General features: G+C 33.2%; 3 protein-coding genes across 6 annotated transcripts; 2 read left to right on the top strand and 1 right to left on the bottom strand.

Moving 5' to 3' along the window:
• Positions 1–2,496: 2,496 nt before the first annotated feature.
• On the top strand, positions 2,497–4,442 carry LOC7481722 (dormancy-associated protein homolog 3). 3 transcript variants are annotated; one of them, XM_006375678.3, is made up of 3 exons: positions 2,497–2,731; positions 2,928–3,110; positions 4,109–4,442. In XM_006375678.3, the coding sequence occupies exons 1-3, from the start codon at positions 2,617–2,619 to the stop codon at positions 4,210–4,212; spliced, it is 402 nt and encodes a 133-aa protein (XP_006375740.2). In that variant the 5' UTR covers positions 2,497–2,616; the 3' UTR covers positions 4,213–4,442. The 3 variants fall into 3 exon arrangements, with proteins under 3 accessions (XP_006375740.2, XP_006375739.2, XP_002319507.2); XM_006375677.3 differs by having other exon boundaries at positions 2,502–2,731; positions 4,116–4,442; XM_002319471.4 differs by having other exon boundaries at positions 2,502–2,731; positions 4,113–4,442.
• A 124-nt stretch (positions 4,443–4,566) lies between these two features.
• Positions 4,567–12,518, top strand: LOC7478937 (uncharacterized). The gene is made up of 6 exons (XM_052446632.1): positions 4,567–4,827; positions 9,165–9,389; positions 9,966–10,324; positions 10,705–11,036; positions 11,659–11,809; positions 12,147–12,518. Exons 2-5 carry the CDS (start codon positions 9,320–9,322, stop codon positions 11,792–11,794), a joined length of 897 nt encoding a protein of 298 aa, XP_052302592.1. The 5' UTR covers positions 4,567–4,827; positions 9,165–9,319; the 3' UTR covers positions 11,795–11,809; positions 12,147–12,518.
• A 1,341-nt stretch (positions 12,519–13,859) lies between these two features.
• Positions 13,860–17,330, bottom strand: LOC7478936 (serine/threonine-protein phosphatase PP1). Of its 2 annotated transcripts, XM_002318952.4 has the most exons (4): positions 16,589–17,282; positions 15,084–15,643; positions 14,371–14,556; positions 13,860–14,292 (listed from the first exon to the last, which is right to left on the bottom strand). In XM_002318952.4, exons 1-4 carry the CDS (start codon positions 16,782–16,784, stop codon positions 14,269–14,271), a joined length of 966 nt encoding a protein of 321 aa, XP_002318988.2. In that variant the 5' UTR covers positions 16,785–17,282; the 3' UTR covers positions 13,860–14,268. The 2 variants fall into 2 exon arrangements, with proteins under 2 accessions (XP_002318988.2, XP_052302591.1); XM_052446631.1 differs by having other exon boundaries at positions 13,860–14,556; positions 16,589–17,330.
• Between the last annotated feature and the right edge of the window lie 4,095 nt (positions 17,331–21,425).

Genomic DNA, 21,425 nt, shown 5'->3' with positions numbered 1-21,425 from the left:
AACCGAATTTTTTTTTTTGAAAAACAAACCGAAACCGGGTCAAACCGACCGGTTTCAGTTCGGTTCGGTTTTTTAGGGCAAAAACCGGTTCAAACCGGTTTGACTTGATTTTTCCAGTTTTGGCTCGGTTTTTTTCAGGTTTTTTGTCGGTTTCGGTTCGGTTCGGTTCGGTTTTTTTTGGTTTTTTGTTTATAAAACCGAAACCGAACCGAACCGGCCGGTTTTTTCAAAAATTTAATAGTTTTTTTTTTTCAGTTTGATTTTTTTAATTATTTTTTTTCTGATTTTTTCAATTTAATCAGTTTTCTGGTTGCTTTACTCATCCCTACGCTCGAGTGATGGAGAAAGGAGAAGACTACAATTTATTATCGGGTAAACTTAGTTTTCTAGTGTTTGATAAAGTCCAGCAATCTCCCCATCAAAGTACCCCACGACATGATGCGAGTGGGGCTCGATCAATTGACATCCCTGTATAATGGATATTTTCGGGCACTGTGGTTGCGCTGTAGTTTATGATTTTAGATGTTTTTTAAAATAATTTTTTATAATATTAGTATATTAAAAACATTAAAAAAACTAAAAAAAATAACAATTTAATATATTTTTTCATCAAATATATCTTTAAAAAACACTTAAAAACAATTTCAAAAAAACTCCTAAACACCTTTTCACCATGTATAAAGCATACAACTTATCGTGATATACATGTGTGTCTTTTCACTTTATAATTTGTAACTTGGTTTAAAATATAATTTTTTCCAGTACAGAGAGTAACATATATCGAAACTTTACGAAAGCATTAAAACAAAGAGATGGAAGTAAAGAGTATGATTTAAGTGGGAGACGAACTTCCTTTCTCGTGCATTTTCAATTTTAAATTGAAAATTATATGAATACAATAAGGGGAGGTAGTATTTTAATGTGATTTTTAAACTGTCTTCATATAAAAAAAATATTAAATTAGTATTTTATTTAAAAAAAATTCATAATTTTGATGTGTTACTGACAAATATTAAAAAAAAAAAAAAAACATTTTTTTTCTAGTTTTTTTCAATTAAAAAATTATTTTTACAAAAATATCATACATCATAAATTTATAACATATAACTAAAAATATATATAACATCATGCACATTTAATGGCAAATCCTATAACAGCTCATAAGCCACGCCAAAGTTTATAACTAGGAAACATGTAACTCTATTAATCATTTTTTATTAGCTAAATTCTAACAAAGTATATTATAAATAATTAATTTTTATTACCGCGTTTCACGTCACATCCTTGTTAATGTAATTACAATTTTCTTTATAAGAGCATCTCTAATAAAGCTACTAAATGGATAGCAAAAAATAAAAAAAATAATATTTTGATTTTTTTTTTGTTTTTCATACTTTAAGAAAAAAGTCAAATAAAATGCTAAAACGCCTTTTTTTTTTCACAAATACTATTTTTACATATCTCTCAAAAAAACCAAAACTAACAAAGTAGGGCCAACAAAAAAATAAACCAGTTAAATATAGTTATGTGAAAAAAAAATAACATCAAAATCATTAAAAAAAATAAAACATTTATTTGTTCTACTCTAATAGAATTAGCTTTTCAAATGACTTTTTTCCATTTGAATATATATAGTAAAAAAAGTTATATTTATACTATTTAAAATGTTATTTTATTAATTTGTCTATTTAAAATAGCATCTTCAATAGGAGATGCTCTAATTTCCATTTAAATCTAAATCCAAAATAACAGGAATATGAGAGACAAATCAAGTTATCACTTGTCCAATATATTACATTTTTAATTTTATAATTATAATATTTCTCAACCTTGAATTTTTATTTAAAAATATAGTTGTTAAATTCAATTTAAAGTTGATATAACTTGATAATTAAATCATCATTCATCAAATTAACTTTTAAAATCAATATATTTATAAAGTTATTTTTAGAAGAAAAGATAAAAGATAAAAATCTCAAAAATTATTTTTTTTATCCAATCAAAATTTGTTTGGCTTATGACATAATCATATATATATATATATATATATATATATATATATATATATATATATATATATATTGGTGTGAAATTTTGAAATTCTAATCATTCCCACAAAAAAAAAAAAGCATCTTCTCTTATCACGTCAAAAACTCGGAAAAATTCAACTTATCGAAAGGCGGCTAAAGAATCTTTAGTGGCAATACGGTAATAAAATCCAGTACCAACCCCAAGAATTATAAATTTGGACAAGGCTAAGGAAATTTTCGTATTTCTAATGTAGATAATGACCTCCCATCACGTGACACGCCACGTCTCACCTCTCCCCTTTAGATCTCCGGCATCCCGGCCCCACATTTCGCATCGATCTTATCTTCACAAACGTGTCCAATCCATTCATTTGCCACGTCACTTCATCACTTCTTGATCCAAATCAACGGTCCAGATATAACCAGACTGGCTCGAACCTTAACGCCCCACTTCCTCTTTAAAAATGCCCCTCTCCACTCCCTAAGTTCACTCCCTCTATCCGCTGCTAGCCTAAAACTACGCCGTATTTGTAAACGGGCGGTGTCTCTTTCCCCAAATTACGCCGTTTTTTTTCTAACGTGCGCCATGAGTCTTCTTGATCATCTCTGGGACGACACCGTTGCTGGTCCTCTTCCGGAAAACGGCCTCGGGAAGCTACGGAAGAAACCGAGCTACGGTCTCCGGTCAAACTCCGGCAAGGGTACGCAAACCAATTATTGCCAAGACGATCATGAACCATAATAAAATGATGAAATCAACTGATTTGAGTCGGACGGTTCCTGTAAATAAGAGAATTGGAATAGTTTTTTTTTCTTTGCACGCCGTAAAGAAGATTCGAATCTCATCATTACAATCTAATTTTGATTTTTTTAATAATCTTTTTTTGTTATGAATAGAATCTGATGGTAGTGGTGGTAGCGTGATGAGGTCGTACGGTGGTGAAGCGACGACGGAGGAGACGAAGAAAGTGACAAGGAGTATCATGATAGTAAGACCACCGGGATACCAGAATAACGGTTCCTCTGCTACTCCCCCGGCGTCACCAGCTGGTTCTACTCCTCCGGTGTCTCCTTTCTCTGGTAAGACAATAATGCCCTTCGGTTTTTTCTTCTCTCCTGAAAAAGCGGAGAATAAGGGTACTTTTGTCATTTATGGGGTCAAGTGTACTGCGGTTATTGTTTAATTTGGCGGGGTGATGCAAGTTGTGTGTTTGTTTGTTTGATTGCCGTTTTAGATAATGACATTCATGTCCCTTTCAACGTTCAACTATGCATGAGATGCTATTGATCTATGCCCTACATTAATAATTTTGATATTAATGTTGCTAATTTTTGACTTGGCATCCGCATTTTATTTAGGGTTGGTTGGCATATCACATCAAGATTATGTGTAATGGATAATGGTAGGTAGACATTTTTTGTGTGGACTATAATAATATATAGTGTAGTTCATTTTTGATAAATATCATATGTTCATGATGAAGTTAAAATGAAACTATTTGCTAGTCAATATAGGTATCATCACTTGGATTGCGTGAAATATATATATATATATTAATACGATTAATTTAGCTAAGAACTAGTAGCTTTTAATTGACAAAGTCAACATGATCTTACAAAGAAATGAAAACTATCAATAACTAATGGGATGTCACTACTGAACGAACACAGGACGTGGGATGTTTCTGAAGTTTGGGATGTTACTGGTTTTAGTTCGAACACAATAAGATTAATTACTCTATGAAAAGTTGGTGCAAGGCATCCCATATTGCCACATTATGATAATTGCTACTTCCATAATTCTATTGATCTGTATGCTTTGCTAGTGGGAATATATATATGTTTAAGGTTGAGGATAGTTTAATTGATTCTATGGTGCTTGGTAGCCTGTTGTTGTCTCATTAATTGCACTCTATAGAGGTCTAGCGAGCCACATGGTTTCGTTACCTACCACCTCGCACGTTCTTTTGTTACCTACCACCTTGCACGTTCTTTTGTTACCTACCAGACTGATAATCTGGGAGAAGTGAGGATGAGTGAACCTGGTCACTGACTTAAACCGATTGTATTTTGTTAAGGAAGCAGAGAGTCCTTTCGGTTTCGAAGAAGGTCTACGTCGGACGCATACGAGAAGACAACCGAGGTTGGACCCAGAATTCCTACTTCTCCTTACGGCGAATGATATATGAGCCTTTTACATCTTCTCCGGCATCTCTAAGTATTTTCTCACCTCTCTACGTCCTGTTTGTCTGGGTTTGTAGTGTATCCAAGTGCGTGTTTTTGTGTAGTTGATAAAAATGCCGCGTTTCGAACCTTATGCCTACGTGTTGATGGCCAGTGAAACGGGTCGTAAGTTGTAATATATATGTAGAGTTGGTATTCCACAATGCAGCTTCTCGTTGTCTCTCTGTATATGTAGCTCTTCTCATATTCGTCCTTTGCTTGCCTTTTCTGTGTGGGTGGGAGCTAGCAGCGTTATGGTGCAAGTCTAGACGGTACGTGTTTGATAAAGTAAAAGCCAATAAATGTAGTAGTTGAGGCTGCTATGGTGAGAGAGAGCATCAAGGGTGGATGGTGGGCTTTCAGCTCGGTGGCCTCTGATGAAATGATAACTTATTATTATTGCTTTTCTTCCAATTTGATAAGAGGGGCATGATAAGTATCATGCTGTCAACAATAAAGTGGGGTTTGGCTCTGAATCAAGTGGAGGGACCACGACACTCTTGGTGGCTTTATTTGTTGTTGAAGAGCCATCAGGTTGGAAGAAATGGGACCCCATTTAAGTCATGGTACTGAGGTATGTGTTCGTTCTCTTAGATTCATCTAAAATGAGTAGAAATATATCTGAAGTGAGTATAAGAAATAACGAGGCATCATAACAAAGTCAATACTATCAGCACGAAAATCCCACATGAATATTGCAAATTTCTTTGTTTTATCAATGGAAATGTAACTGCCAAGCTTTTAGCTTGATGGCTTCACTTTGAGATGTGAAGGAATATTCTTGTAGACTCAAGGCTATGTTAGTTTTGAGAACCTGTCAAGCTTTCAGGATGTTTTCTTTTTATTAATAAATAAATCTTATCATCATCAAAATATTCCCTCAAGCTCCCATTGTAGTAATTCTAGCTATGCTAACCATTATCAATTTGGACGATGTAAAAAAAAAAAAAAAAACTATTTTGGAGGAAAAAGAAAATTGAGGGCTTGACTTGAGTGGTATAAAGGTTCATTTTTTACTTTATTATCTTGTGCTCGAATTAAAAAGAAGTTGTAAGAAAAAAAATCTTATAAAAACATCTGTTTAGATGGGATTTCTGTATAAAATCTAATTAGGCAAATCTAAATAGTCAATGCATAAAACAAATTAACAGAACAATCAGTGAAATTACACTTTTGTCTTAAATTTGTGTTTTCATGGTTAATCTATCATTCTAGGATTGTAAAGTGGCATCTCCATCTTTTTTTTTTCACAATTAAATTAATTGAATACATTTAAAAGAAAAGAAAAAAAAAACTTCAATTTAGGGACATTCTTGGGTTTCACATTTTAAGCCTATTTTATAACCCTTAAAATCAAAATTCTCAAAGCATGGCAATATGAGTAAAAGATAAGTAAAATAAAAAACTCAAAAAGCGGTTGCTCTGCCACCTACAAGTGTTAGTGACTACCGATTTTTCTTGGCATCTCTTTCTCTCTATATGGCATGTGCATGGTTATTCCATTGGGTTTGACACCGGTTTTTTTTTTTTTTTCATTTATCTCTCATCCACCTCGATTTACGTGTTGCACCTAAACAAAATCACTTAAGTTCTTCAATTTATTCTTTCAAATTTAGTTTAGTTTTTTAATTTGAAAAAATAATTTTGAATTGGAAATATTTTTTAATTTTATACTTCGTCAATTTTCAATCTCTCATATTTAGTTTTTATTTTTTTGGTTATTATTTTTTATTCGAGATGATTTATGTAATTATTATTTTTTATTTCATCTTTATTTATTTTTTTAATCAAATTCGATCTTTATTTTTCACTATCAGAATTTTTAGATTTATTAATGGAATATCTCAAACTTATGAAGTTGAAAGATATCATTTTTCACAGTTAATTCATTGTTATCATCTTGAACAACATGAACATGATTAATGAGTTTGGTTTTCATTACGGATAATCAATCAACTCTTGAACAATGTTTTCTAAAGGAAGTAGTGTATATGTAATAAACTTGTTGGCATTGCTTTGTAAAAACAAAGATATTGTTGATGTTGCGGAGTCTAGCCTTTCTATTAATTTCGACCAAACCATGATGGAGATATACTTTTATTCGTCTGTTAGTAGTATCATACTAGTAACATTTGAATAAAAAGATTATATTTTGCTCGTTATGATATTGCAATTTATTGACTTCTTCTAACTTCGTATGGTAGTCAACTTCAAACTCGTTAGAAGATGATCTCTTAACACAAATCTTATTGCTATATGTCTTTTTACCCTAAACATACTTTTCAGTATAAAACACATGTTTATTGACAAAATACCTGTTATAGCACTTCACCTTTCTTTCAAGATCTTGACTTGGTAAATTCAAAGTAAATACTAGCATTCCTTTCTAATTGATAAACCTGGTACATGAATTATATCTTCATCATAATTAAAGAGAAATATGCAACAAAATTAAGTATCTCGAGAGATAAGAATAATTAAATAGTCTTTACATGTGTTTTGAATCATATGGAAAATTGTTCCTTGTAATCAAAAGATTTAATGTTGAGAATCTCTTGATCACGCAGTTAAGCAACTCACAAAGAAGATGACAAAACTCTCAAAAAGCCAATAAATTAGGTTTGATAGGAATGTGACACAGTGAAAACTCGTTCCAAAACACCAACACTATTGGAATAAAAAAACCATTACCCAATAAATAAATTCACGAAAAAGAAGTATAAGAAAGACGTCACAAGGATAGTTATATCTTGATAAGTCAATTTACTCTTTGTCCTAGAAAAGAACATGTATCACTTCACATAAAACACGAGTTTCTTTTATAAATTCATGGTTATTTCATGCAAAACATAAGTTTATTTCATAAATTCACTGCTGCTGAAAATTTCAGCTTACAAAGCCTTATATAATAGCTTAACTAGAAACCCTAATGGATCCAAAACTTATGGGCTAATATTTACCCACTTACAATAAACTCAAAATATGTTAATTATGTCTAAATATGAAGAAAATAATAAAAATAACTAATTTGTCATTAAATACCACTGGTCATTCTTTCCTTGTGTAGTTGTGATAAACAAAGAATTTTTATAAGAACAAGATTTTGGAACATTAAAAAATCATTGCCACACTTGAAAATTATGTTGCAGCCCATTAAAGATCCTTGTAGAATTAAGATATTCTCCTAACAAGCTACCACATTCCTATAGGAAAAGAATTCTTGCTGAATATAAAATTTACAAGTCAAAAGAAAGTAAATAACAAAATTTATACAGCTTGTTCTGATTTATATCGCAAGGCCTGAATCCCGATTGACTTGAAAGTTTACCTTAACATAGAATAATATGCAAAAAAACTTTGGGTAATTTCTAGTCTGAATCAACGGTCAAATTGAAAATTATGATTGTTGTTGTAAACCTGAACGATAAGCACAATTACGTTATAATCCAAATTTTCTTGGTTAATAAAAATCTGTTCCAGTCTACGGCGTTGCACCGACCACTGATATATGTTTACTTGAGTTATTTTTTTAAAATATAATTTTTTTTTTACTTTCACCCTTTAATATTTAATTTATTGTAATCAAGCTTTCTAATTTGTTTAGATACGGGTTTTATAATTTTATCACAATCTCATACCTTACATTGTGAGTTTTGCAGAGTAATCATGGTTGCCCCAAGTAATTCTAGTATCTTAATATTATTTTTTTAAAAAAAATATTGTACAATGTATCACCATTTAAGAATTTTAAATGTTTTTTGTCCAATATAAATCAAAATTTTGACTTCCTAACTTTTTATATTTTTTTAGATTAAAAAAATGATTCAACTCTTTACATAGCGCAGGTTAAAAAACAATATCTATCAAAAGATGCGAAGCATTATTCATAATTGTTAAACTTGCCTTGACTTGACAGATTTATCAAGAAAACCTGCAATTTAAAATCTAAGTTGGGTAGAGTTTTACATTGAATTGAAAAAATACGTTGATCCTATGAAATATAATTCATATTGTTAGAGAATAATATAAATCATATCCTGGAACCTCACCTAACAGCTTAAGCTATTGGGTTGAGATGGTTCTTTGACATGGTATCAGAGCCTTGATGACCAAGCGGTCACGAGTTCGAATCTCATCATCCCCATTTATTTGATTAAAATTAAGCACAAGGTAATGTGGGCCTGTGCAAGTTTCAAGCCCAAAGGGCTTTCACTTGAGGGGGTGTGTTAGAGAATAATATAAATCATATCCTGGGACCTCACCTAACAGCTTAAGCTATTGGGTTGAGATGGTTCTTTGACACATATAACTAGATTTTTAATGATCAAGTTGACATGACGAAACCTTGTCCGAATATGATTAGGTTAACAACAAAGAATTGTTTTTTTTTTCAAAAAAAGTAACATGATATCATTTTAATAAAAATATTAACATCGTGGGTTGCCCAATAATCTAAACTTTTTTTTTTTTTCTGAACCGGCTCTCAAATCAAATTTTACAACTACTATTTTATTAAATAGATGTAAAATGTTTATAAAGTTTATTAAAGTGATTTTAATTGAAAATATTTTAAAATAATATATATATATATATATATATATATATATATATATATATTTGAAAAATATTTTAAAAAAACATCCGTTACGAAATAAAAATAATTTAAAAAATAAAAGCTACTGAACAAGTACGAGGTATTCTATACTTATCACATAAAAACCATGCAAGTGACGGAATACTGTGCAGGGAATGTCTAATAATCTTTGACACATGAAATAATGATATAAATAAATAGTATAAGCCCAGTGTGTCTCAGCATGGAAACAAATTTATTCAATTTATACATGAATATGGGCCTTCAACTATCCTCTTTATGGACCAGACTGAATTCAATTTTTTTTTTTAATCCAGGCTCAAGTCAGCCCATTGGATCCAAATTCATATCAGCCGGGTATCCTAAAAACCACACAAATTCTTCCATTTTTGTGCGATCCTTCACCACCGTTTGTGGAGGAGGTAGTTCCTCTCTCAAATTCTAAGTCAATTCGAAGCTCGAAAAGTAAAAAATGAAGAGAAAATATTGTGGGTCCTTGATTTTTCTGCTTCTTTTTCACTTGCAAATCCATTTCTCCTCTGGTAAAGATTCTTTCTTCGTTAATTCCTTATCATGGGTTCCTTTATTCTCCAATTTTGTCACTTTATTTGTTATTTGCGTTGATTTTAGAGAACCCATTTGTAATCTATTGATGTTGGTACAGAAACTCACTTGTTGGGTCCTGGTTTTGGTGTGTGATCTACCATTTAGAAAATTAAAAGATAAGAAATTTTGCTTTTTTGCTTTTGTTTTGAGACAGAGAATTACTGTATTTGAAGCCGAATAGTTGAATAGGTTGTTTAGGCTTTCTGTTTATAGGACACTTCAAAAGTTGGAAACTTGTTTTGTTAAATAATGGGTGATGGTCTTTGTCTGAAAATTTAACTGTTTTGTTTAGAGCAGAAAGTTGCATTTTTATTTGAAAGCCTGCAGTTTACGTGTCCATTGAAGTGTGTTTGGACTGGTTTGTAAGAAGTGAATTCTATTCAGATAAAATTTGCTGATGAATTCAATTCAGACTCTCATTTCTGTTTTAAAACGAACCTGAGTGCAAGGAATTGGATTCCCTCAAGAATTGCAGAGTTTGACCATCACAATGGTTCACTTTGTTAATGTAGGAAAAAATGCTAGAGTATGTGTTTCTAAAGGTGGTCGCTTTCCGCCGTATTCATCGGAAGGGAAACTTCCAAAAAAGGTAGGCAAGGGTGCCAGAGATTTGACCCTTTGTAGGCTGTTTCACAAACAGACTTGCTGCGATGTAGCTCAGACGTATCCTGCCTCCCTGTCTGTTAGGAGGCTGGCTTCAACAGGAGAAGCCAGCCAGGAGTGCTTGCAATTATGGGAATTGTTGGAATGTTCAATTTGTGATCCCCAAATTGGTGTTCAGCCCGGACCTCCTCTTATATGCGCCTCTTTTTGTGACAGAGTCTATCAAGCTTGTGCTAGTGCTTACTTCTCTATGGATGCAAATAAACGGGTAAGAGCAGAGTCACCTTTTTTGTCCAGTTTGGATTTTTGAGTTTTCTGGTGTAAGATTTCACCTTTTTTGTCCAGTTTGGATATCAGATTAGCTTACGGTGTTTACATTCATTTGAAATGAGAATTGCATTTGATGTGTTCAATGATTAGTGCTTGCTTAAGGTCTGAGAACTCTTTAATTCAATTAATGAGTCCATCAACTAACATTTCTCAAATGTGGTTAAAGAAAATAATATGGTATGTATCATCCTTTATGTTTGCATGGTAGACTAGCGTTCTGTTTAGGCCTGTTAAATATCATAAAAATTTGAGGGCTCTTAATTTCTCCCACCAGAATGTCTGAGAAAATCAATTTCCTGAATGGATTTCACCTATCAGGTCATAGCACCGTGTGGAGTAAATGACTTTGTTTGTGGACAAGCTGCTGAATGGGTCTCCAATGGCACAGAGCTCTGCCATGCTGCAGGTTTTGCTGTTAAGCTGTCTGATGCAAATGTTGGTGTAGAAGAGGTGTCTTGCTATGGTGGTAGAGCCAGTCTCGATTCTATCTCCGATTCATGGAGGTCTCCACAATCTGAGTTTACCCAGAAAGTTGAGAATTTAGGGGTTGTGGAAGATTTCCAGCAGTGGGTGCAGGAAATGCAATTTAGTGAAAAAGTTTCTTGGGCAGTAGGAGGTTTAGTTCTCACTGCAGGCCTCTTGTTTATGAGGTTAGACTAATATATTCTTGCCTTCTTACATCTTCAAGACTCCATACATAGCTTTTCGGTTTTCAGTTTTCAGTCATCATTTTAGTTCCTAAGAAAATGAGGATTACTATAGAGATAATGTCCACAATATTCCCTTTCATCTGGCTGAAGTAGTTACACCAAATAAAGGTTAAATAAAAGGTTCCTGCTTTCAAAATGGATAACAACCCCAAAAGGAGCCAATGTTACAGAAAATATAGGCTTCATTTTTCATGTTTCTCTTTAAAAATTAGAACACTACTTCTGAGCACCTCAGACCTATCATCCAAGTAGGTGACATCTTTGGCTTTTAGCAGGGTGTTGTGTGTATTCAGAAAGCTTAGTGAAGTTCGCTTCCTTTTCTTGCAGATGTTAAGCACGCTTCAGTAAATACATATTACTTAACAGCATGTAGGAGACATCAAATACACTACAGATACCATAATGTGTAACTTATTTTTCTTCATAAATCATCCATGCTATCCTTCTTTTTTTCCCGTGTAATCATGGCCTGTGAAGTTGATCGTTTGTTGTCATCATATTAGCAGTAGTGAATAATGAAATAGAAAATATTGTTTTTTGATATATTTTGCCGACCATGCAGTAAAAGGAAGAGTCATGGTCAGCGCCAAAAGCTTGCAGCTATTCAAAGAGCAGCAATAGCTGCAAGGAGACTGGATGGCCGGATGAGCCAGAATTCTCCTGATAGTTTAGTGAATAGGAAAGGAATTCGAAGATGATATTTTAATTTACAGGTGAGCGATGCTATTAGAATTACTCTTATGATGTGAATCATCTGTTATTCCATTCTCTCTTGTTAAAAAAAAACAATCAAAGAAGAAGCATACATGAGTTCATAGGTTTCTTATTAAAAGCTATTGCCACCAGTTTGAGTAAGTGAAACTATTTCCTGAATTTCTTCCCTTCTCTTTCTTTCCAAAATCCTGATAAAGAATTACGGGGCTTGGATAAGTGTTAACGTTCTTGACCAGTTCAGCACGTAACAAATACGATTCAGATAAAGATTTCTCTTCGTTCTCATTTTCTTCTTAAGAATTTCTTACCACAAACATGCAACTACACGTTTTGCAGATCCATTCTGGAATAAGCTGCCCTGATATCTAGCTGGAAGCTATCAAGAACTTCAACAACACAATCTCAGGATTGACTGATGTATATTTGTTAAGCTTCGATGATTGAGGTGGGAAACAGAAATTAGGATTACATGTGTCCTGCAGTTTTGCTATAACAGTTGTCAATGTGAACCTGTTGGTGTTTTGTATATAAAAAAAATCTCTTAGTATGAGATAAACAAGTCTTTTTCATACCCTTTCAAAGAATTTCTGAGTTGCTTCTACAATACAGGATGTATAAGACAATACTATTGGTGAAGGGTCATAAAATATTGAATGATCCCAAAATGTCCGGTCTAAATTACTTTGAGGAAATAAATTATTTTCTAAATTTTTCTGTGTTTGTTTGTTATTAAAAAAATTGATTAATAAAATACACTTTCTAGTTAATAAAATTTAGCTTGATTTTTATAAAAGTATTTTTTTTTTATTTTGAAAAGAAAATACTTTCCAGAAGTTGTGAAAAATTTAGCAATGTTATATTTTTTGTTGATTATATTAAATTTAGTTCTCAGACTTTTAATTGCTATATATTTTGTTTTGATTTTTTTTTCAATTTCATCTCTTAGAATTTGATTTAATTTGATTTTTATATTAACTTTGGTTCTTATTTTTATGATTGTTATTTGCTTTTTTCTTATTATTTTTTAATTGAATTTTTTTATGTATCAAATTTTATTCTTATTATTTAGATTGTTACTTATTTTATTTAAAATAATTTATAAAATTATAATTATTATAATTTAAATTTTATCACCTTTAATTTTTTTATCTGTTAGATTTGATATCTATTATTTTGATTATTATTTATTTTATTTGAGATAATTTATGAAATTAGTTTTTTTTTTTCAATTTCATTCTCATTCAACCTTTTAATTTATAAGATTTGTTACATGTTATTTTAATAAATTAAAAAAAAAAATTAATAAGTTATTTTCTAACTCATTTTCCATGACATAACTAAATACTGGAAAATATTTTCAAACTTATTTTTTTTGACATTACCAAACATAAAAAATAATTTAATTTTAAAAATTCACTTTTATAAAAAAACTACTTTCCAAAAAAAAAAAACTCAATGAAACTACTAAACTATTTTTCAGGAATAAAAAAAAAACAGGTGAATTTCTTTTTTTTTTGTGCTGGACCCAAAAATTTCCTTTCTTTTTGTATTTTTTTTTTATGGTGATTGCAATTGATGAAACTTTGCATCGTGTCCAATAATCTGTTACACCAGGAAATGCCACTCGTGTCTGATTCATTATTCTATTGCAGAAAACTTGAGAAAAGTTCAAGATTAGTTTGAATTGCGTAGATATCAGACAAACGGAAGTGAAGAGAAGTTCCTTGTAAATAACCTACCACTTGCTAGAACATCCAGATTACGATCATGAGCTTTCATAATGACATCAATTGATGATTATGTCAAAGTTAAATTGTGTAGAATTTGTCCTCAGGTAACAGGACAAGGTTACTCAATATTCACAAGAACCACCATGAACTTCTAAACAAGCAGCTTATCACTCGGGAAACGTTTCTCTATTTAGTCTGCTCGAGAATGTTGACGCTTGAGATTTTTCAAATCGAACGTATTATTTGGAGGCGAGATGAAACGAAAAGGAAGCAGAAATTGCTTCAGTTGCAAAGAGGGAAAAATCTGGCAGAACCAAGCTGGCAGAGAAGAACTATTTTGATTGCCAATAGATCAACATGAGGACTCTCTGAGCAAACCATAGAGTAAACTTGCACACACATCTCAACAAAAATCAGACCTATTCTCAATCACTACTTACAAACAGCATATGCTAATTGACCAGACAGGAAGTTCCCAAAGGGTATCCAACAAAACAACTTTGGTTCCTGGGCATAACATACAGCATGGGCTGTTGTTTTTGCACATTTTTTTTCCCTAACAATTTGCACTGTGCAAATTGAGTTATGTGACATTTCAACAAGAAAAAAAGGCTTCTTTCTGAAGATAAACCGGCAATGTGATAGATATTCAAATCATTGCTAGAACCGAGCCTTGGTCAATCTCCTAATTGAAACAAGAAGAGATCCCTGAATGCTCTTTTCTCATACTAGAACTTTCCGGCTTTTGGAGGCTGTTTGAACATAGAAAAGAAAAGGAGATTAGAGTGTTTCAACGGGGAAGATCTATTTCTAATATACAATGCACGTACCTTCTTAAGGGTTAACTTTGGAGCGCTTGCTGGTAGAACTGGTTTTAATATCTCAAAGGAACATACTAAGGATTCATCAACGCTCAACAAAGCACCTGCATTGTCAAACTCCCCACCATAGTTTGGAGCTGAAAATATTGTTACCAATTTTCGTTTGGCAAAGAACTCGTATCCATCCTCCACCACCTAAAACATAGCAAAAAACTTTCATCTGTTATCATTGCTGGAGTTGTTCTGGGTCAAAATTAAAAAATAAAATAAAATGCTGAGGGCTACAAACTACATGGAAGTATCAGTCATATCTTTATATATTTTGGTAAGGTAACTGATTATCATGATAGTTTTGCATATTTTCTCACTCTTCATTGTAAAGCAATCTTGTATTAGATTTAAAGACACGTAAGGTTTGGTAAATTAAAGGGCTTCATCAATAGAGAACAAAATCATACCTTTCACAGTAAGGCAACATTAATGACAATCACTATTCTTTGCATCAAAGTATTTCTAGATGAAATAGTCCAAGTAACGCAAAAGCTTTTGGCAACACATATTTAGAAACAGGCATCTCCTAAATCATGATCCAACATACTCCAGTTACAAGGTTTTATTTGGTTATATGCAAGGGGAAAAGAACAAGGAAGCTGGGAAAAGATGCCTCTTCAACTTCGCAGTTTTTGTGGGTATTAAGCTTGCTTAAAAAGAAATTGTCTCACCTGATGACCTCGGCAAATGAGATCCAGGTCATTTTTATCCAAAAACTCAGCAACTTTATCAGGTCCAAAGGTACATGAAACACCTCGATCACTATCTGACCAACCCTCAACCCTAGCATCAGGATCAGACCAAAGTAGATCGCATAGGAGACCGTTATCTGGGATTTCGGTAGGTCTTTGAATTTCCTTTATTTGGCCCAAATGTTCCAACTCTGGAGAGAGGCCTCCGTGCATGCAGAGTATCTTTTCATCAATCAGTGCAGAAACGGGCAAACAATTAAAGCAGTCGGTAAATATTTTCCATAGCCGGACATTGAATCTCCGTTTACACTCGTCATAAAACCCATATATCCTATTGATCTTCGCATCCTCATGGTTACCCCTCAAGAGGTAAATTTTGTCGGGATGTCTGATTTTGTAGGCCAGAAGCAGACATATGGTCTCCAAACTTTGCCTCCCTCTATCGACATAATCCCCAAGGAAGAGATAGTTTGCAGAAGGAGGGTAGCCACCATATTCAAACAGCCTCAGGAGGTCTTGATATTGCCCATGTATGTCACCTGTAAGAAGACAGCAAAAATTAGATATGCAGGGGCCCAAAGTGGAGTTAAGAAGACAAATGATGACTAAAGTGCTTTGCCACATTGTGGAGTTAAGAAGATAAATGATGACTACAGTACTCCACTGCAAATGAGCAGTAAAAAAGAAGTTAGAAGCAAACAACCAAAATATTCAACAACCGAATGGTTGCCATGTGTTTCACATAGTTTATGGGCCATAACTGAAGAACTTGGTAACTTCTTCCACCAGCACATATCCTTTCAAATTTACGAGGCAGTTCCAAGCTAACTATGATTCTAAGGCTCTCTGTTTATTTTTTGGACTTGTGTAAGCACATGCCAATCCGACCTAATCGGAGTTCAAAAACCACTCACAATGTTCAAATTTCTATCCTTTTGATAATTTGGTAGCTGCAGAGAATGGATTTGAACCTCAGATTCTCCACTCTAAAGGAAGTGTAGCTACCAATCGGGCAATGCTCTACCAAGGTTTTGACGGTAATCAATGAGTGGACAAGGATGAGCTTTTGCCCCATCCTCTCCCGGAAGAAACACGTGACTAGTAACAAGATAGATGTCCTCCTCCCATCATAAAGTAATAATTGTAATCCTTGCTTCCATTCTGTCCAATCGAAAAGATCAATCCTACCATTCCTTCCAATTGAATAAAAACACCAATCCCTTCACCTCGAACATTACAATTCCTTCAACAATCAAACTAAAATTATGAAAAATTTGATTAATCGTGCCGTGCCATAACCAATCATCAAATGATCCATGTCTATAGATAAGCTAAAAGATGTCTCTTTTACTGGAATCATTCAACAGTCTTCTTTAAAAAACTCACACGATCATCTCACATTAAAAGCATAAACACACACATCAGATATGATGATAATCAACCCATTCATTATCAAGAGAGGAAAAGAGAGAGAGAGTGCTAACCACATATTCGAATGGGAGCTTTAATCTCAAGGAGAGTAGGCTGAGAAAGGAAGATTTGGCGAGCATTAACACATAATTGACGGATCTCTCCTTCAGATAACTGCACTTGCTTTCCTCCTTTTCCTTCTAATAACCTCCTTATTATATCATCCAACACTGCCTTATCCATCATCCCTTCCATCGTCATCATCATCATCTTCTTCTTCCTTTCTTCTTGACCTCCAAAACAAATCAATACCCAATTCTTTAAATTTCTTATAAAGAATCAAGATTTAAGTCCTTGAACAAGAAAACAAAGGACCCCCAGATGGATTTTGGCGTTGAAACAGCGAAATAAAGGATCAGATGAAGAATTTACACACAGAGAGAAAAGGGGTTGGTGTATTTTGATCAACAGAAATAGAAGCAAATAAATTAAAGAAAGAGACGGTAAGAGAGAGAGGGGGGGGGATAATAGATCAAGATAGAAGCAAATAGTAATGGATATGGGTTGTCATTTTCTTGATAGATCTTTTCTCTCACACTCTAAAAAAGCTATTTTTTCAATGGCAACTGCCCAACAAGATTCAAATAAGGCAAGGGAGGTTGAAACCTTCAAACTTCAAAGGTAAGGCTGAGAGAGAGAGAGAGAGACTTGTTAGAGGACAGTAACAAAAACCGCGTATTTTGAAAAGTCAGTTAACACGTGTACTGCAGCTCTTTCTTTCTTGATTGATTGCCATTACCTACCTCTACGGCTCTACCTGTCTGTCTTGTCTCTCTCACAGGTCACAGGTCTCGCACATACATACATACATCATCGATGTTTTGATGATACTTTTGTTTTGTTCGTGTCCTTGTGTGTTTTCATGATGTGGTGTGCTCGGTTATCAACCCGCCCACTACGCCCGACTCACGAGAATACAAGTTAATTATTTTAAAATAATAATAATAATAAAATAAAACCATTTTTATTGAATTCGATGGTTATTCAAATTAGATTAATTCTAAATTGATTTTTATAGATATCTAGACTGTTTTTTTTTTGTTTTTTTTAAATATTTTTAACTTAAAAAATATTAAAAAAATATTTTTAAAAAGCACTTTAAAACAAAATCTCAAATACTCTTTTAACCCGAGAAATCCTTGATTAATTTACTAGGTCAGAACAAAATTTAAACTATGTTTCTAAATATAATGGAAGATGATATTTATGCACGAGGTACCTGTAAAAACAAGAAAAGAAATAACTTAACCATCTAGGTGGTGACCCAGTGGTAAGAGTTTGGGATCAAGAGGTTTGCTCCTTCTGTGATATCAGGTTCGAGCCCTGTGGTTGCTCATATGATGGCCACTAGAGGCTTACATGGTCGTTAACTTCAAGGCCCGTGAGATTAGTCGAGGTGCGCGCAAACTGGCCCGGACACCCACGTTAAACTAAAAGAAAAGAAAAGAAATAACTTTTATAAATAATTCTTATTAATGGTTCGGTTGTATCTAATTCCAACCTCAATTTCTATCATATTTTCAACAGTTTTTTTATTTTTTATTTTTTTGAAGGGTGCGAGGAGCCACAACTAATTAGTATATTCAGTCCCAACTTTTTGAAAGGAAAGCTTCAATGGTAAACGAAGATGTTCTGTCCTACCTAAGTTTGTATCATTTAAGATTTTTAAAATCCAATCTAGGAGAGATTCAATTTTAGTGTGTGGAAAGTAGTTTGAGACACCTTTACCATCAACACAAAACAAAACATGTATAGTAATTTACATCCTACATTATTTTATAGTTTAATATGATATAAACTATAGTTTTTTTTAAAAGGAAGTAGGTGAGTGGAATCTTTTAAATGGCCGCAGGACGACCGAAACCAAGTTGATCTCTAAGTTAATTTATAACTATTATTTTATCTGCAAACTGTTAGATTTCCAAATAAAATTTCAGAATAAAATTTCCAAGATTTTCCTCGGGAAGGAGTCTTTTTCAGAGTTCTGGCCAGCTCTTGTATATCAAACTCAAATCTCAAATTCCCAAGAAAAAAAAGAGTTAATTATTCTTACTTATAGTAAGAAAAATCCCAGGTCTCAGATAAGTGTTTAGTAATATGTTTTATATAAACAAATTAAAATTATTAAATATATATATAAAAAAAAGATCAACAGTCATTTCTAAGTGGAGCATGAACACAAGACTCCTGTGGAGACAAATTATGTGCTCTATTTACCTATGATTTTACCTATGATGTTAGATGTCAATAAACATTATTTTACAAAGTGTAAGTCCTTTTCTTCTGTCATGAAAAGCAGGGCCAACTTTAAGCCAAATGGCTTGTTAGTGTAAACATGACTCTGCGTCCATAATATTTTTATTATTATTAATATAGGTATCCGGTCAGTTTACGTATACCTCAACTAATCTCATAGATTCTAAAATTAACGATTATATAAATCTTCAGTAATCATTATATTAGCATTCACATAACTCAAACCTGAAATTACAGAAAAATCAAATATTTTAATTCTAAATTTTTATTACTAGACCTCAACTACTAGATAATTACCCATAATTTTTTATAGCCATCATTCTAGCTTGTGGTAGCTAGAATGACTTCGACTTCGCTGTTCATGAAGGAGGCCCTCTTCGCTCAGTGGATTGATTCATGATATTATTTTTGTGCTGATATTGAAATCACAACTCTAACAGTAATATCCAGTGTCGGTTTTCTTTTGGCTTTAGCTATAGTGATTCTTGTGGGTTCATAAACTAATTCTTTTTTCAATGGGATTTTAAGTGAATTATTTATATTCATAAGAAAATATTTTTTAAGCTTTTCTCAAATTCATTTAATGTCCCGGAAAAAAAACTTTATTTATAGCATTTATTTCCTATCCCGAAACAAAAAAAAAAAAAACCGAGGTACTAAAAATAAAAAAGAAAATATATTCTCTAATATTTTCTATTTTGAGAATATATTTCAAATATTTAAGTCTCTATCCATTCTATCACAACACACTAACCAGATACAACGCACGATCCTCAGAGAGCAAAAATCCATTATCAGTAATGCTTAAAAGCTAAGGGTGAAATCATGGCAGCATAATAAAGAAAGGTAAACTCAAGAGGGCACATATTAGAAGCCATCATGTCAAAAGGAAAAGGTCTTCTGAGCTGAAATTCCTGGAATATGTACATTTTATGAACTCAGCAAAAAGCATGGTATGACATCAGAGGTGGATGATGACCGCATACTCCACTCCAGACAAGTAACCGACAGAGTAATTTCCTTTACAATGAGTGCATTCTACCCTGTAAAAGCAGGGAAATTTTCACTGATTTCCTGTCCCAACAACCATCTATGCCAAATTGCCAAATATTAATGTCTGTTCTGTTGCGTGCAACCATAAACACAAGGACTGAAAAACACCCCTCGGATTTAATTAACTTTTTAAATGAACTGTGACAAACATAGAAGCTTATGATGATAACTCAACTCATCAACATACAGTCAAGCACGGCCACAGAGATGGATGATTATACAGGGTAACATGCAGAATGGCTGATCCAAGTTAGAGAACCTGTTGGCCCAAATAAGCTTAATTGGGAGACTTCCCTGTTTACTGTGAATGGACTCAACTAGCACAGCCATATTATCAGTCTCTTGCTATAATGGAGAACAAGATCGCACCTCGCAAAAGTATAATTTCTGGGATTATGCAAGTTTGATGAGCAGATTGTAATTTTAATCAATGATATCGATTATCATATAACGTCCCTTCTTCACCTGGCAAGTTAGACATTCAGCTTTTAATACAATCCTCACAATTCAAAAGCTTTTGGTTTACAAGGGAAAAAAAAGAACGAAACGAGGTTGGCCCTTTGCATGATGAATATTTAGAAGAGGGCTTTTACATTCCACTTAATTTGAAGCATGCAATGCCAGAGAAAAAAGTAGGAGTTGGTTGGAAGTAAAATAAGTCCCAATCAAAGCATTCCAAAATCCAAACTGGATGTGTTCAATGCCATAGAGAACATGAATTTTGCCTATATGCAGATATGAAGAAATGGCATGGATTACAATGTTCTTGCAACACATGAACTTGTTTGCTATAATATCAGCATGCCTACTGCCAGTTTCAAGCATGAATACACTCCGAAGGCATCATAGAAAGTAGATCCAAAAGCTAAGGAAAAAAATAGAGCAAACAAGAATTCACAAGAGAAGAAGGATGACACATTGGTAATACCATATTTCTAACCCAGAAAACTTGGTAAAAAGCAGTATTTCCTGGACCTATATAGTGGGCTGCATCACAATCATAGCGGTTGTGGTGGTTTCCTCATCAAAAGCAAGCAGTGAAGGCAAAAAGAGACATCGCCTAAATGTACTCAAATAAAAAAGCCATTGGCAGAGAGCAGAATAATGGACTCCTTAAATTCTTTTGAGCAAATCAAAGGCCATCACTGGCTTATCCATTCTGACAATAACTTCTCTAAGGTACTCTTCAGGTATAGCACAAAAGAAAGGACAGACTAAATTTCAATAGAAAGCAAAGAAAAGGTAACCTTATTTGGAACCAACCCGATACATAACTCAGTCCCGCCTGCCTCCCTAAGTATGTAAGAACACAACGGCATAGATATGCAGGAGCAAATGCACATATACACCAACACTCGCAATTTGGTAGCAGATTCAAATTAATACCATGCCAACATTACAATAACTTAGTACTCAATCGATTCAAAATCACCAAAAAGGAAAAGTCATTCCATTGACAATTTTGTCAAGTTGAAAAACAGTAAAGGCAATCATCTGATCATACAAACCAGGACTAGAATTATTTCAACATGTTAAGCACAA

This window comes from Populus trichocarpa, chromosome 13 (genome assembly GCF_000002775.5).
Source record: "Populus trichocarpa isolate Nisqually-1 chromosome 13, P.trichocarpa_v4.1, whole genome shotgun sequence".
NCBI classification, from domain to species: domain Eukaryota; kingdom Viridiplantae; phylum Streptophyta; class Magnoliopsida; order Malpighiales; family Salicaceae; genus Populus; species Populus trichocarpa.
This window is presented reverse-complemented; position numbering and strand designations above follow the sequence as displayed.

Excerpts from the sequence above, each read along its gene's own strand:
- LOC7481722 (XM_002319471.4), top strand. The coding sequence starts at position 2,617 with ATGAGTCTTCTTGATCATCTCTGGGACGACACCGTTGCTGGTCCTCTT. Across the intron at positions 2,732-2,927 it reads CCGGTCAAACTCCGGCAAGG|AATCTGATGGTAGTGGTGGT; the intron begins GTACGCAAACCA and ends TGTTATGAATAG. Across the intron at positions 3,111-4,112 it reads TCCGGTGTCTCCTTTCTCTG|CAGAGAGTCCTTTCGGTTTC; the intron begins GTAAGACAATAA and ends TTGTTAAGGAAG.
- LOC7478937 (XM_052446632.1), top strand. The coding sequence starts at position 9,320 with ATGAAGAGAAAATATTGTGGGTCCTTGATTTTTCTGCTTCTTTTTCAC. Across the intron at positions 10,325-10,704 it reads CTATGGATGCAAATAAACGG|GTCATAGCACCGTGTGGAGT; the intron begins GTAAGAGCAGAG and ends TTCACCTATCAG. Across the intron at positions 11,037-11,658 it reads GCAGGCCTCTTGTTTATGAG|TAAAAGGAAGAGTCATGGTC; the intron begins GTTAGACTAATA and ends CCGACCATGCAG.
- LOC7478936 (XM_052446631.1), bottom strand. The coding sequence starts at position 16,784 with ATGATGATGATGACGATGGAAGGGATGATGGATAAGGCAGTGTTGGAT. Across the intron at positions 15,644-16,588 it reads AGCTCCCATTCGAATATGTG|GTGACATACATGGGCAATAT; the intron begins GTTAGCACTCTC and ends GTCTTCTTACAG. Across the intron at positions 14,557-15,083 it reads TCATTTGCCGAGGTCATCAG|GTGGTGGAGGATGGATACGA; the intron begins GTGAGACAATTT and ends GCTATGTTTTAG.